Source organism: Takifugu flavidus, chromosome 1 (assembly GCF_003711565.1).
Source record: "Takifugu flavidus isolate HTHZ2018 chromosome 1, ASM371156v2, whole genome shotgun sequence".
Lineage (NCBI taxonomy): Eukaryota > Metazoa > Chordata > Actinopteri > Tetraodontiformes > Tetraodontidae > Takifugu > Takifugu flavidus.
The window spans coordinates 28,482,725-28,498,322 of NC_079520.1; the positions used below are offsets into that span (position 1 = coordinate 28,482,725).

At 55.8% G+C, this 15,598-nt stretch overlaps 2 protein-coding genes and 1 long non-coding RNA gene across 3 annotated transcripts in view; 1 reads left to right on the forward strand and 2 right to left on the reverse strand.

The window, feature by feature from the left end:
• The window catches only part of msh2 (mutS homolog 2 (E. coli)), a 151,115-nt gene that overhangs the window by 37,240 nt on the left and 98,277 nt on the right, over positions 1-15,598 (forward strand). The gene's annotated exons all lie outside the window — the stretch shown is intronic.
• Positions 1-15,598, reverse strand: part of nrxn1a (neurexin 1a) — a 58,305-nt gene that overhangs the window by 11,971 nt on the left and 30,736 nt on the right. The window contains 10 exon segments of the mRNA XM_057011567.1: positions 217-388; positions 612-795; positions 895-1,012; positions 1,704-1,730; positions 3,685-3,858; positions 3,924-4,114; positions 4,297-4,678; positions 5,747-5,869; positions 9,684-9,710; positions 12,942-13,145. Coding sequence (XP_056867547.1) covers positions 217-388; positions 612-795; positions 895-1,012; positions 1,704-1,730; positions 3,685-3,858; positions 3,924-4,114; positions 4,297-4,678; positions 5,747-5,869; positions 9,684-9,710; positions 12,942-13,145 — 1,602 coding nt within the window.
• LOC130513051 (uncharacterized) lies at positions 5,876-7,304 on the reverse strand. The gene is made up of 3 exons (XR_008946594.1): positions 7,275-7,304; positions 6,826-7,029; positions 5,876-6,752 (listed from the first exon to the last, which is right to left on the reverse strand). It is a non-coding gene; the product is annotated as an uncharacterized LOC130513051 (long non-coding RNA).

Consider the following 15,598-nt stretch of genomic DNA (forward strand, 5'->3'; position numbering starts at 1 on the left):
GTCATGTTTCATATCAGAGCACACATATTTCATTTCAAACACAATCACATAAAACAAAATTGCAGTTATATTTGTCAGTGCTTAAAGATAAACATTGATATGGATACTGATGTGGTTCATCCATCAGAAAGGGGGTTAACTGGGCCGAGGGGGCGGCGGCCTCTGTCCCAGGACAGGCTTGGTGGGTTGGGCTAATGTGGGCGGGGCAGGGCCTACCTGAGGGGTAGTGCTCTATGACGGAGAGGTCATCCAGCCGAAGGGTGGCGTTGCCCCCGCTGCGGGTGAACCGGATGACGTGGTACTTCCCGTCATTGACAAACTTGGAGCTCTCCTCGATGTTGATGTCATCGGTGCCCACGTTGAAGACGACTCTGATGTTGCCTTTGTCCTGCAGGGGGGGACAGGTCAACAGGTCAAATCCCGCTGTGGGTCTGTGCTGGTCCAGCCCCAGCTCTCCAGCCTTTCTACACGGTTCCACGCAGCCTTCTGACAGTGGTGAGAAGATCCGCTTCCAACCAGGAAACCACCCGGTGGACTCTGCGTGTCCAGGAGGACCACTGACTGGACTGCGTCCCGCCAGGCGTTCATTGGCAGAGCAAACTGTGACTTACTATCTGCAGCTGAAGGTAGTCTCCCAGGCCCGACGCACTGTCCACCCGCAGCAGGACGGCGTGTTTCTGCTGGGTGCTGAACCCGAGGGCCAGTCTGTCCGCCCTGGTGCTGGGGCGCTCGTTGGGGGGCCACGTGTACATCACCACCCCGCCGTCCCGGCCAAAGATGTAGGTGGTCCCAGCTGGAGAAGAGCATTGAAATTCAAACAGTGTCCTGGTGGGTCCCACGCGCGGCGACGCGGCGACGCGGCGACGCTGCTGCTGATGCTGCTGTCCCCATCGTTCGTTGCACAGCGGGCCGGCGTACGAGGTCATGCTGCAGTCGCAGGTGAAGCCCTCCCACTGCTGCAGGCACACGCCCTGGTTGGAGCAGGAGTCCTCCTGGCACGTGGTGCTGGGACCTGCAGGGACACACCAGCAGCAGGGCAGGACGTCAACGCCGGGACGGGACCTTGGTGTGGGGGGGCCAGCTCAGGTGGGGGGAGTCGGATTAGTATCATTAGTAGAACACAGACGGAGAAGCTACTAGTGGATGTCACAGCTGAACTGGAGCGGAGGTGGTTTTACAGGCTGAAAGGGCTGAATGAGGAGAGCATGCGGGGAGGGGGGGGGGAATGGCCGGGGGGGGGCGGGGGGGGGGGCGTTAACAGCTGCGTTTAAAGGCCTCGCTCACAGCTGCAGCTCCTGCAGGCTGCCAGCAGGGTGCCGGGGGCCTCCGCTGCATTCCCCACTGTGAAGGATCCACACAGGGAATACTGACGGCAGGCGGGGTCGACAGGAGGGTCGGAGAGCATGCGGTCCCTCAGGGGGCGGGGCCTTCAAGTCGGGCAGTGGTGATGTCACTACGGCGATGGGGTCACTACGAAGGCTACGAGAGGACAGAGACCCTCTGACCTTTGACTCTGGATCACTGGGATCCACACAACACTGGACATCACTGGGTCATTTCAACACAGGCGTCCTCAAACACAGGTTGAGCTGTCTTCACCACCCGCACACACACGTCTCACACACGTCTCACACACGTCTCACACACGTCTCACACACGTCTCACACACGTCTCACATGCATGTCTCACACACAGAGAGATACCTTGCAAGTCAGCTTTCATCAATGTAACTTTTGTCAGCCAAACAAAAAAGCAAACAAGCAAATTAAGTTAGGAGGTTAGTTAACGCACACAGATGGCTGTGAGATGCTGCAGGTGTGGAGCAGAGACAGGACAGGGGACAGGGACAGGGACAGAGAGACAGGGAGACAGAGAGACAGAGAGACAGAGACAGAGAGACAGAGGAGACAGAGACAGAGACAGAGGAGACAGAGAGACAGAGACGGGACAGGGCAGGGACAGGGAGACAGAGGAGACAGAGACAGAGACAGAGGAGACAGAGAGACAGAGACAGGGACAGGGACAGAGGAGACAGAGAGACAGAGGCAGAGACAGAGAGACAGAGAGACAGAGGAGACAGAGAGACAGAGACAGGGAAGAGGAGACAGAGAGACAGAGACAGAGGAGACAGAGAGACAGAGAGACAGAGAGAGGGACAGAGAGACAGAGACAGAGAGACAGAGAGACAGAGAGACAGAGACAGGGACAGGGACAGGGAGACAGAGAGACGAGACAGGGACAGAGACAGAGAGACAGAGAGACAGAGGAGACAGAGAGACAGAGACAGAGACAGGGACAGATACAGGGACAGAGGAGACAGAGAGACAGAGACAGAGACAGGGACAGGGACAGAGGAGACAGAGAGACAGAGAGACAAAGACAGGGACAGAGACAGAGAGACAGGGAGACAGGGAGACAGAGAGACAGAGGAGACAGGAGACAGAGACAGGACAGAGACAGGACAGAGGAGACAGAGAGACAGAGACGAGGAGGGACAGAGAGACAGAGAGAGGGACAGAGAGACAGAGACAGAGACAGGGACAGAGACAGGGACAGAGACAGGGACAGAGGAGACAGAGAGACAGAAACAGAGAGACAGAGACAGGGACAGAGGAGACAGAGAGACAGGGAGGCAGAGAGACAGAGACAGAGGAGACAGAGAGACAGAGACAGAGAGACGGGAGACAGAGGAGACAGAGAGACAGAGGCAGAGACAGAGAGACAGAGAGACAGAGGAGACAGAGAGACAGAGACAGGGACAGAGGAGACAGAGAGACAGAGACAGAGGAGACAGAGATACAGAGAGACAGAGAGGACAGAGAGACAGAGACAGAGAGACAGAGAGACAGAGACAGAGAGACAGGGACAGAGGAGACAGAGAGACAGAGAGAGGGACAGAGAGACAGAGAGACAGGGAGGCAGAGAGACAGAGACAGAGGAGAAGAGAGACAGAGACAGAGAGACAGGGAGACAGAGGAGACAGAGGCAGAGACAGAGAGACAAAGAGACAGAGACAGAGAGACAGAAACAGAGACAGAGAGACAGAGACGGAGACAGAGAGACAGAGACAGAGGAGACAGAGAGACAGAGAGACAGAGAGAGGGACAGAGAGACAGAGACAGAGACGGGACAGAGACAGGGACAGAGACAGGGACAGAGGAGACAGAGAGACAGAGAGAGGGACAGAGAGACAGAGACAGAGAGACAGAGAGACAGAGACAGAGAGACAGGCAGAGGAGACAGAGAGACAGAGAGAGGGACAGAGAGAACAGAGAGACAGGGAGGCAGAGAGACAGAGACAGAGACAGAGAGACAGAGACAGAGAGACAGGGAGACAGAGGAGACAGAGGCAGAGACAGAGAGATAAAGAGACAGAGAACAGAGAGACAGAAACAGAGACAGAGGACAGAGACGAGACAGAGAGACAGAAACAGGGACAGAGAGAGAGAGACAGGGCCAGAGGAGACAGAGAAGACAGGGAGGCAGAGAGACAGGACAGAGGAGACAGAGAGACAGAGCAGAGAGACAGGGAGACAGAGGAGACAGAGGCAGAGACAGAGAGACAAAGAGACAGAGACAGAGAGACAGAAACAGGGACAGAGACGGAGACAGAGAGACGCTGCAGACCTGCAGCAGAAGGCTGCTGGGCTCAGCACCCCGGCAGCAGCTGTGTCAGCGTCTCACCTTCACAGCCTCGCTCCACCTGTCCCATGGTTGCTAAGGCGTCCGCCAAAAGGTCAGGGAGGCGGCCGTTTAGATCAACCGTGGCGAGACAACCCTGAAAGCCCTCGCGGGAGTGGACCAGCTTCGGCAGGTCTCGGTACATCTCCTTGGAGACTCCCCCGATGTAAAGGTCACCTGAGGAGCGAGAGGAGCAGGAGTCAGGCGCTACGAGTGTCTCGGTGAAAGCTGCGGCTCCTCACCTTTTAGATCCAGGTTCTTGGCACCCATGGTGGTCTGCGTGGTGACTTTGGTGTCGATCTTCACCACGTGGAGATTGTTAGTGTCTCGAGATATGTGCACGTTGTGCCAGTGGTTGTCGTTTAAGGGGCTGTTGGAGTTGCCTTTGATCAGATGTGCTCCGTTGCCCAGATCAGAGATGTAGTGCAGGTAGCTAGAAAAGGACAACAGACATTCAGGCGTCCCGTGGACCATAACCAGAGGAGAACAACGCATTCATCTGCTGCTTCATCTGGGATTTAGGCTCAATCATCAAGAATTCAGCCTCCAGTGTGTGACGTGCTTCATGTGTGAGTCAGGTGTCCTCTGACTCCGCTAACGCCGCCGTCTGCTCACCCTTTAACCAGCTCGATCACGATGAAGTCGTTGCCGTCGCCTCGGTTGTACAGAATGAGCCCGTCGGGCGAGGTGGTCTTGAACTGCATGAAGAGATGCATGGAGTAGTAGGCCTGCAGCGTGGGCAGCGTGACAAAACTGGAGCGCGAGCGGAAGGTCACGGGGTCGGCCACGATGCTCTTGTAGCCGATGACGGCGTTCAGCTCACAGTAGTCGATGTCGCCGTTCTTGCACAGGTCAATGTACGGCATACCGTTCAGCGCCAGGCCCTGAAGGTGGCCGATAAAATTGGAGGGCACGGCGGGCATGAAGCGCTTCTCGGTCACGATACCCGTCTCCACGTTGTGGAACTCCAGCTGGGTGTGGTCACCCGCCATCTGACCTGGGGGGGTAAACTTCAGAGGTTAGCGCTGTTATCAGGGCGCGCTGATGAAGCCTACAAAGGTCAACCCTTTACGGCAGAGGTGTCAAACTCCAATACCCAGTGGGCCAAAATTCAAAACTGGGACAAAGTCACGGGCCAACATTGATATTTATTGAAGGTTCTTTCTCCCAGCTAACCCTAACCCTACCCCTAACCCTAACAGGGAACCTTTTGATAAGGACCCAAACTAGTTTTTGCTCAACAACTGAACATGGAACAAGCAAAACTTAACACAGTACAATATATAATTTATTATTGCACACATGCAAAGTTGAAATTCAAATTTAAAAAACACGTTATCATTTCTTCTCTTTTAAATTCCAACAGTAATCTTTTGCTATTGTAAGTTAATGTAATGTAAATGTGAGGCCTTTTAATCTCTTTTTCTGGCACCTTTGAGTCATTTCCAGGTGTGTGTGCTTGTCTTGGTGTTGTGTTTTATAGTGTTATCTGTTGTTGTTCTCCTTGTAATGCTCATTGGCTCCACATACAGGACAGACAGGTCCGTCTACACATCTAAACAGACATTCTGCCTCCTACCTGTTCAGAAAGGTCCTATTTTCTGGATTTTCCTTTAATCATTTTTCAGAGGGGTAGTGCGGTGCCAGAATTAGCATTAGCATATAAGGTCACTATGACTACTTCCTCTCTCTCGGTGGTTGGCAAGCCACAAATTGGTGCATTACCACCACCAGCTGCTGTGGAGTGTGGATTTTCACACCAAAACACCAGCAGAGCATTCTGGGATTTGGAGTATTAGCACATGCGCTTTAAAGGACAATAACAGCTCTAATAGCCGATTGGGATGGCTTCGCGGGCCAAATATAATTACATTGCGGGCCAAATTTGGCCCACGGGCCAGAGTTTGACACCTTTGCTTTACGGTGACAGGCTACAGTACAGAACGAGCTGGTCCAGACAGGCTGAAACCTGCCCCCCATGTCTGATTACACTGGGGGGACATCTGCCACACGTCTCTAGCACAGATCTACACACATTCATAAAAAGTGAGGCTGCGGTGGTTACCTTCGACAGGCTGCAGGTCGTCCACGGTGAGTTTGAGGCTCTTTCCACGCCGGTTTACCCTCACCGTATGCCACTCATTATCATTGAGGCCCGAACCCGCAAAGATGGTCTCTGGGCCTTTACCTACACATAGCCCAGAGCACCATTAACACAATGCAGCCAGAGGTGGACACACAGAGACAGAAGAGATCCAGAGACATAGAAAGTACAGAATCCAGGCAGGATGGTTTCACATGTATGGACAGAAGAGCTGGAAATGGGGGCGAGAGAGGAGGGGAGGAAGCGCACGTCTCTCAATGTTGGCACGCACACACACACACGCACACACACACACACGCACGCTCTGCATCCACACCAGCGAGACAGATGACACCACACACACACACACGTCAACACACACGTGAGGGGTGTTTAACACAAGTCCCTGCTGCCGGTACCGGCCCGACTGCCATCACACACTCGACCCATCCGCAAGAGACACCACAGAAGAAGAGGCGGGGTGCAGTACCACAGTTTGCCTCACGGGGGCACCACGCACGCAGTGATTATCAGGGAGCTGTCCAACGTGCTGACGAACAACAGGACACAGAAATCTTACCTGGGACAACTGTGACCCGGATGAACGAGTCTACACAGAGAACAGGAGGACAGGAACGCTGTCCTCTCCCCACGTCTGTCCTCTCCCCACATCTGTCCTCTCCCCACATCTGTCCTCTCCCCACGTCTGTCCTCTCCCCACGTCTGTCCTCTCCCCACGTCTGTCCTCTCCCCACATCTGTCCTCTCCCCACATCTGTCCTCTCCCCAAGTCCGTCCTCTCCTTCAGTCTGTCCTCCCTCTGTCCATCTTCCATCTCTTGTCTTAACATATTTGACATGCTGACTGAGGCCAGAATCTGGATGTCCCTGTCCTCCCCTTCCCATTATGAGCACCACAGCGACCCTAAGCATCAAATCCACCATCCCCTGTCCCTGTCCCTGTCCCTGTCCCTGTCTCTTCTCCGCCACCTCCACCTTGCTGGTTTGAGAAGTGTGGGTCTGCAGACGATGACGGAACAGATTCTTTTGCAGGAGTGTCCACCATGTGGACGCGGCTCAGGTGCTCTGGCAGACAGGTAGAGCCACAGACTGGGTTGATTCAAAGGCCACAGGAGTGTTTCTAAAGCAGAGAGTGTTGAGCGTCCAGAGAGGACACAGGGTTCCCCTGAGGAGCCTCAGCTGTGCTCTGGGCAGGAGCATCTTTATCCAGTTACCATGGATCACTGCCTGATCACTGCCTGGATCACTGCCTGATCACTGCCTGGATCACACCGCCTGGATCACTGCCTGATCACTGCCTGATCACCGCCTGGATCACTGCCTGATCACTGCCTGATCACTGCCTGATCACCGCCTGGATCACTGCCTGATCACCACCGCCTGATCACTGCCTGATCACCCGCCTGGATCACTGCCTGATCACTGCCTGATCACCCGCCTGGATCACTGCCTGATCACTGCCTGATCACTGCCTGATCACTGCCTGATCACCGCCTGGATCACTGCCTGGATCACTGCCTGATCACTGCCTGATCACTGCCTGATCACTGCCTGGATCACTGCCTGGATCACCACCGCCTGGATCACTGCCTGATCACTGCCTGATCACTGCCTGATCACCGCCTGATCACTGCCTGGATCACTGCCTGATCACTGCCTGATCACTGCCTGGATCACTGCCTGGATCACCGCCTGGATCACTGCCTGATCACTTCCTGCCTGATCACTGCCTGATCACCGCCTGATCACTGCCTGGATCACTGCCTGATCACTGCCTGGATCACTGCCTGATCACTGGCTGATCACTGCCTGGATCACTGCTGATCACTGCCTGGATCACCGCCTGGATCACTGCCTGATCACGGCCTGGATCACTGCCTGGATCACCGCCTGGATCACTGCCTGATCACTGCCTGATCACTGCCTGATCACTTGCCTGATCACCGCCTGATCACTGCCTGATCACCGCCTGATCACTGCCTGATCACTGCCTGGATCACTGCCTGATCACCGCCTGATCACTGCCTGGATCACTGCCTGATCACTGCCTGATCACTGCCTGGATCACTGCCTGGATCACCGCCTGGATCACTGCCTGATCACTGCCTGATCACTGCCTGATCACCGCCTGATCACTGCCTGGATCACTGCCTGATCACTGCCTGGATCACTGCCTGATCACTGGCTGATCACGGCCTGGATCACTGCCTGGATCACCGCCTGGATCACTGCCTGATCACGGCCTGGATCACTGCCTGGATCACCGCCTGGATCACTGCCTGATCACTGCCTGATCACTGCCTGATCACTTGCCTGATCACCGCCTGATCACTGCCTGATCACCGCCTGATCACTGCCTGATCACTGCCTGGATCACTGCCTGATCACTGCCTGATCACTGCCTGGATCACTGCCTGATCACTGGCTGATCACTGCCTGGATCACTGCCTGATCACTGAATGACCAGGACAAACGCGGACGAACAGACCCACTCTGGGTCGGTGCTGACAGCGTCTGGGTCGGTGCTGACCCACTCTGGGTCGGTGCTGACCCACTCTGAGCTTCGAGTTATTGTGATCAGGAGCCTGCAGATTCCGATGAGAACACCATGACATCATCATTCCATGACTCCCAGTACCAGCTGGATGAGCCTCAGGCCGGTACCATCGGACCGCTGGCCGGGCCGGGCCGGGCTGGGCCGGTCCGGTCCTGCAGCACCAGTCAGTCACACATAAATGCATCATTTATAATCTGCACGACGCTCAGAACCAGGCTCCAGCTGTCTAAAGTTGGCCGACAGGCAGGATAGCAGCAGCGCTGGATGGCTAGCGGGGTTTCTATGGCAACAGCAGTCGTCCATTTCACCACCTCTTTCCTATCAGAGATACTCTCCTCTCCCCCCCTCCTCCCCTCTCTCTCCCCCCCTCCCCTCCCTCCCTCCCCCCCTCTCTCCCCCCCTCCCCCCCTCCCCTCTCCTCCCTCCCCCCCTCCTCCCCCCTCCCCCCCTCCTCCTCTCCCCCCCTCCCCTCTCCCCTCCCCTCTCCTCCCTCCCCCCCTCCCCCCCTCTCTCCCCCCCCCCCCTCCTCCCTCCCTCCCCCCCTCTCTCCCCCCCCCCCCCCCTCTCTCTCCCCCCCTCCCCCCCTCTCCCCCCTCCCCCCTCAATGGTCGTGACAGAGAGAAAACTCCACATGAGGGAATTAAACTTCATCAGGGATTCAGCACCACTCACAGCAGCGTGAACAGAAACACATACCAAACAAAACTGAACACACACACACACACACACACACACACACACACACACGCACACACACACACACGCACACACACACACACACACACACACACACGCACAGATGAAGAAGAGAAGTGAACATCAGGAGCAGCGCAGACAAAGAGAATAATCATTTGTCTTTTGTCTGCAGCATGAAGGAGGAGTAATGAGGGGGGGGTCGAACCTGCCCCCCCCACTGCCCCCCCACTGCCCCCCCACTGCTCCTCCCCCCCCCACTGCCCCCCCCCACCTCCCACTCTCACTTCTCTTTTATTACAGTCTGGCTTCCACCGTTGCTAAAATGGCCGACCTGGAAACTCTGAGCCTCAGCAAAAATCCCAGCGCTCCTGGTGCACAACCACGCACGCTGTACGTGCACCTCCTCTTTCCAACACGTGCACAACCACGCACGCTGTACGTGCACCTCCTCTTTCCAACACGTGCACAATCACACACACACTCATGGTACAAAGGCACATAAAATGAAATATCATGGACAGATGGACTGAGACAGAGTCAGACACACACACACACACACACACACACACACACACACACACACCACACACACACACACACACACACACACACGTGGGGGGGGTTAGGTGAGATGGAGGATCACTTACTGGCTGTACAGTTTATCCTGATACAGTCTGGAGGGAGAGCAGAGCAGAGGGTTAATGCTGCACACATGCACACACTCTCCACGCCCCGGGGACGCACACATCGACACACCCTGCACGTGCATCCACGCTGCCATGGAAACACCCCCCCTCCTTCTTCTCTTTTACTACGCTCATTTCAAAAGGCTGATTCTAGCGGTCCTGGACTCACGGAGGGAGGGGGCGTGTTCTAGCAGGTGCCCAGTGCTCGTCGGCCACTCTGGCCTGAGCGACAGTTTCAGTCCCCAATCAAAGGCTCAGCGGGACTGAGATGGGTCTCGTCTTTTGGTTTGTCCAAACGACACCCACGTTTTTATGTCGCCCACCCAGAGCCCAAATTTCCACTCATCGAGGGGGGGGTTGAATTTTGAGGCCCTTGTGTGTCGTGTGGCATCAACCACAGAGAAGACGTGGCTGCAGACAACCAGAGACCACCACATGCACCCCTCGCTTAAAGATGTTAACGTGGACGTGTGTGTCCCTCAGGGACTGGAACATGTGGACGTCTGTGTCCCTCAGGGACTGGAACATGTGGACGTCTGTGTCCCTCAGGGACTGGAACATGTGGACGTATGTGTCTGTCAGGGACTGGAACATGTGGACGTGTGTGTCTGTCAGGGACTGGAACATGTGGACGTCTGTGTCCCTCAGGGACTGGAACATGTGGACGTCTGTGTCCCTCAGGGACTGGAACATGTGGACTGTGTGTCTGTCAGGGACTGGAACATGTGGACGTGTTGTCCGTCAGGGACTGGAACATGTGGACGTGTGTGTCCGTCAGGGACTGGAACATGTGACGTCTGTGTCCCTCAGGGACTGGAACATGTGGACGTATGTGTCCGTCAGGGACTGGAACATGTGGACGTATGTGTCCCTCAGGGACTGGAACATGTGGACGTATGTGTCTGTCAGGGACTGGAACATGTGGACGTATGTGTCCGTCAGGGACTGGAACATGTGGACGTATGTGTCTGTCAGGACTGGAACATGTGGACGTGTGTGTCTGTCAGGGACTGGAACATGTGGACGTCTGTGTCCTCAGGGACTGGAACATGTGGACGTGTGTGTCCATCAGGGACTGGAACTGTGGACGTGTGTGTGTCCCTCAGGGACTGGAACATGTGGACGTGTGTGTGTCCCTCAGGGACTGGAGGACATCTGTCCTCAGAGCTTTATGGACAGGCTGTGTGTGTTTGCAGGTTGGGGATGCACAGGTCCACTGGCAGTCAGCACCAAGGCAGCGTTGGACTCGACCCTCTGATCAACACGTCTGTGTTGTAGCGACACTTCCTGGTGCACGTGAACATGAAAACTTCCCTTCACAAAACACTAGACAAGCCTGTCCTGCCTGTCTGTCTGAACTCTGATGCTCCACAGGTGTCTCACCTGTGTCCACTGTCTCCTGTTGGTCTGTCTGGTCCTGTCTTGCCTGTCTGTCTGAACTCTGATGCTCCTCAGGTGTCTCACCTGTGTCCACTGTCTCCTGTTGGTCTGTCTGGTCCTGTCTTGCCTGTCTGTCTGAACCCTGATGCTCCACAGTGTCTCACCTGTGTCCACTGTCTCCTGTTGGTCTGTCTGGTCCTGTCCTGCCTGTCTGTCTGAACTCTGATGCTCCTCAGGTGTCTCACCTGTGTCCACTGTCTCCTGTTGGTCTGTCTGGTCCTGTCCTGCCTGTCTGTCTGAACCCTGATGCTCCTCAGGTGTCTCACCTGTGTCCACTGTCTCCTGTTGGTCTGTCTGGTCCTGTCCTGCCTGTCTGTCTGAACCCTGATGCTCCTCAGGTGTCTCACCTGTGTCCACTGTCTCCTGTTGGTCTGTCTGGTCCTGTCTTGCCTGTCTGTCTGAACCCTGATGCTCCACAGGGTCTCACTTGTGTCCACTGTCTCCTGTTGGTCTGTCTGGTCCTGTCCTGCCTGTCTGTCTGAACTCTGATGCTCCTCAGTGTCTCACCTGTGTCCACTGTCTCCTGTTGGTCTGTCTGGTCCTGTCCTGCCTGTCTGTCTGAACCCTGATGCTCCACATGTCTCACCTGTGTCCACTGTCTCCTGTTGGTCTGTCTGGTCCTGTCCTGCCTGTCTGTCTGAACCCTGATGCTCCTCAGGTGTCTCACCTGTGTCCACTGTCTCCTGTTGGTCTGTCTGGTCCTGTCCTGCCTGTCTGTCTGAACCCTGATGCTCCTCAGGTGTCTCACCTGTGTCCACTGTCTCCTGTTGGTCTGTCTGGTCCTGTCCTGCCTGTCTGTCTGAACCCTGATGCTCCTCAGGTGTCTCAACCTGTGTCCACTGTCTCCTGTTGGTCTGTCTGGTCCTGTCCTGCCTGTCTGTCTGAACCCTGATGCTCCTCAGGTGTCTCACCTGTGTCCACTGTCTCCTGTTGGTCTGTCTGGTCCTGTCCTGCCTGTCTGTCTGAACCTTGATGCTCCACAGGTGTCTCACCTGTGTCCACTGTCTCCTGTTGGTCTGTCTGGTCCTGTCCTGCCTGTCTGTCTGAACCTTGATGCTCCACAGGTGTCTCACTTGTGTCCACTGTCTCCTGTTGGTCTGTCTGGTCCTGTCCTGCCTGTCTGTCTGAACCCTGATGCTCCACAGGTGTCTCACCTGTGTCCACTGTCTCCTGTTGTCTGTCTGGTCCTGTCTTGCCTGTCGTCTGAACCCTGATGCTCCTCAGGTTCTCACCTGTGTCCACTGTCTCCTGTTGGTCTGTCTGGTCCTTCTTGCCTGTCTGTCTGAACCCTGATGCTCCTCAGGTGTCTCACCTGTGTCCACTGTCTCCTGTTGGTCTGTCTGGTCCTGTCCTGCCTGTCTGTCTGAACCCTGATGCTCCTCAGGTGTCTCACCTGTGTCCACTGTCTCCTGTTGGTCTGTCTGATCCTGTCCTCCTGCTGTCTGTCTGAACCCTGATGCTCCTCAGGTGTCTCACCTGTGTCCACTGTCTCCTGTTGGTCTGTCTGGTCCTGTCCTGCCTGTCTGTCTGAACCCTGATGCTCCTCAGGTGTCTCACCTGTGTCTAACCCTTTCAAGCTAGAAGACTTGACATGAGCCGACAGAAGACGCCTTTGTCTCCGCTCAGTGGTTCAGTAGGTTAAGGGAATCAACAACTTTGTGTTGCAGGAGGACAGAACAGACGAGGGACAGAATAATCTGAGGACATCCAAGAGTGGGACACCTTGTCCCGTCAGCTCCTGCTGCTCGTTCATCCACGTGTGTGCGTTGGTGTGTGTACCTAAGTTGACGGTGAGTCGGACGCGGCCTCCATCCAGCTCCAGACGGAGGGTGTCTGCAGAGTTACGGGATGTGGTTGCCATGAGGATGCCGTAGGCCCGCTGGGAGCGGAAGCGCAGGGAGACGTCCTCCGCCTCCGTGTGCATCACCACAGGCAGCTGCACCTTCATAAACTTGCTGCCGTCGTAGGACAGAATGGTCGCATCTGCAGCAGCAAATGGGGGGGGGGGAGAGTCAAAGTTAGCAGGAAAGAGGGGCGAACTCCGGTGTGGTGGGACCAGACAGAAGCAGCTACAGCAGCGGCTACAGCAGCGGCTACAGCAGCAGCAGCTACAGCAGCAGCAGCAGCAGCAGCTACAGCAGCAGCTACAGCAGCAGCAGCTACAGCAGCAGCAGCTACAGCAGCAGCTACAGCAGCAGCAGCAGCAGCTACAGCAGCTACAGCAGCAGCAGCTACAGCAGCAGCTACAGCAGCAGCAGCTACAGCAGCAGCAGCTACAGCAGCAGCTACAGCAGCAGCAGCTACAGCAGCAGCAGCTACAGCAGCAGCAGCTACAGCAGCAGCAGCAGCTACAGCAGCAGCAGCTACAGCAGCAGCAGCAGCAGCAGCTACAGCAGCAGCAGCTACAGCAGCAGCAGCAGCAGCTACAGCAGCAGCAGCTACAGCAGCAGCAGCAGACAGCAGCAGGAGCAGCAGCAGCTACAGCAGCAGCAGCAGCAGCAGCTACAGCAGCAGCAGCTACAGCAGCAGCAGCTACAGCAGCAGGAGCAGCAGCAGCTACAGCAGCAGCAGCAGCAGCTACAGCAGCAGCAGCTACAGCAGCAGCAGCTACAGCAGCAGGAGCAGCAGCAGCTACAGCAGCAGCAGCAGCAGCTACAGCAGCAGCAGCTACAGCAGCAGGAGCAGCAGCAGCTACAGCAGCAGCTACAGCAGCAGCAGCTACAGCAGCAGCAGCTACAGCAGCAGCTACAGCAGCAGCAGCAGCAGCTACAGCAGCTACAGCAGCAGCAGCTACAGCAGCAGCTACAGCAGCAGCAGCTACAGCAGCAGCTACAGCAGCAGCAGCTACAGCAGCAGCAGCTACAGCAGCAGCAGCTACAGCAGCAGCAGCAGCTACAGCAGCAGCAGCTACAGCAGCAGCAGCAGCAGCAGCTACAGCAGCAGCAGCTACAGCAGCAGCAGCAGCAGCAGCTACAGCAGCAGCAGCTACAGCAGCAGCTACAGCAGCAGCAGCTACAGCAGCTACAGCAGCAGCAGCTACAGCAGCAGCAGCTACAGGGGAAGAGGGAGGAAGAGGGAGGACGAGGGAGGACGAGGGAGGAAGAGGGAGGAAGAGGAGGACGAGGGAGGAAGAGGGAGGACGAGGGAGGACGAGGGAGGAAGAGGGAGGAAGAGGGAGGACGAGGGAGGAAGAGGGAGGAAGAGGAGGACGAGGGAGGAAGAGGGAGGAAGAGGGAGGTGGAGGGAGGACGAGGGAGGACGAGGGAGGAAGAGGAGGAAGAGGGAGGAAGAGGGAGGAAGAGGGAGGAAGAGGGAGGACGAGGGAGGAAGAGGGAGGAAGAGGAGGACGAGGGAGGTGGAGGAGGACGAGGGAGGACGAGGGAGGAAGAGGGAGGACAAGGGAGGAGGAGGAGGACGAGGGAGGTGGAGGCTGCAGGTATCTCTCCTCCATCTGTTCCTCCATCTGCGCTTCCTTTAGCCCGGAGCCTCCGGTTAGTGACCCCTCAGTGCTCAGAGAGGAGGAGACCAGAAGAGACCAGAAGGGACGAGAAGGGACGAGAAGGGACGAGAAGGGACGCTGGCTCAGGCAGGACGTGCACGTCCCCCTGCTGTGAGAGGACGTGCACGTCCCCCTGCTGTGAGAGGACGTGCACGTCCCCCATGTGTGAGAGGACGTGCATGTCATCAGCAGAGCTTCTCTGGTCCTCACAAACATCTCTTCTTCGTCTCTCATTGCTCCTCATCTCCCCACCTGCTGTCATGTGCTGTTCCAGCCTGCCCCCCCAACGTGCACACCAACGTGCACGCCAACGTGCACTCTGGGCTGTCTGTAATCTGTTTGGCTTCCTGAAGACTCAAATGGATGAAATGATGCTGAGAACGGCATCAGGAGACACAATGAGCCTGGAGAGCTTCAACCACCAGACTGGCTCATGACAGCGTCTAGTCTAGACCAGACCAAACTAGAGTGGACTAGACTAGCCTGGTAGACTAGTCTATAAGGGGAGAGGACCAGACTAGACTAGAGTGGACTAGACTAGAGTATACTATACCAGACTATTGAGTCCTCTGGCCTCTAGTCTAGTCTGTAGAGGACTAGATTAGACAATAGAGGACTAGACAAGAGTGGACTAGACTAGAGTACACCACACCAGACTAGAATGGACTAGATAAGACTATAACGGACTAGACCAGACTATAGGGGACTAGATCAGACTATAGTGAACTAGAATAAACTGTACTGGACTACACTAGACTATAGTAGAAGAGTAGAGTAGGCTAGGCTAAAGAGGACTAGGCTAGCCCACTATAGACTAGTGTAGTCAACTCTAGTCAAGTATAGCCTAGTCTTGTCCTCTATGGTCCAGTCTAGTTCTCTATGTTCTAGTCTTGTCCTCTATGGTCAAGTCTAGCCCACAGTTCAGCCCACTCTTGTA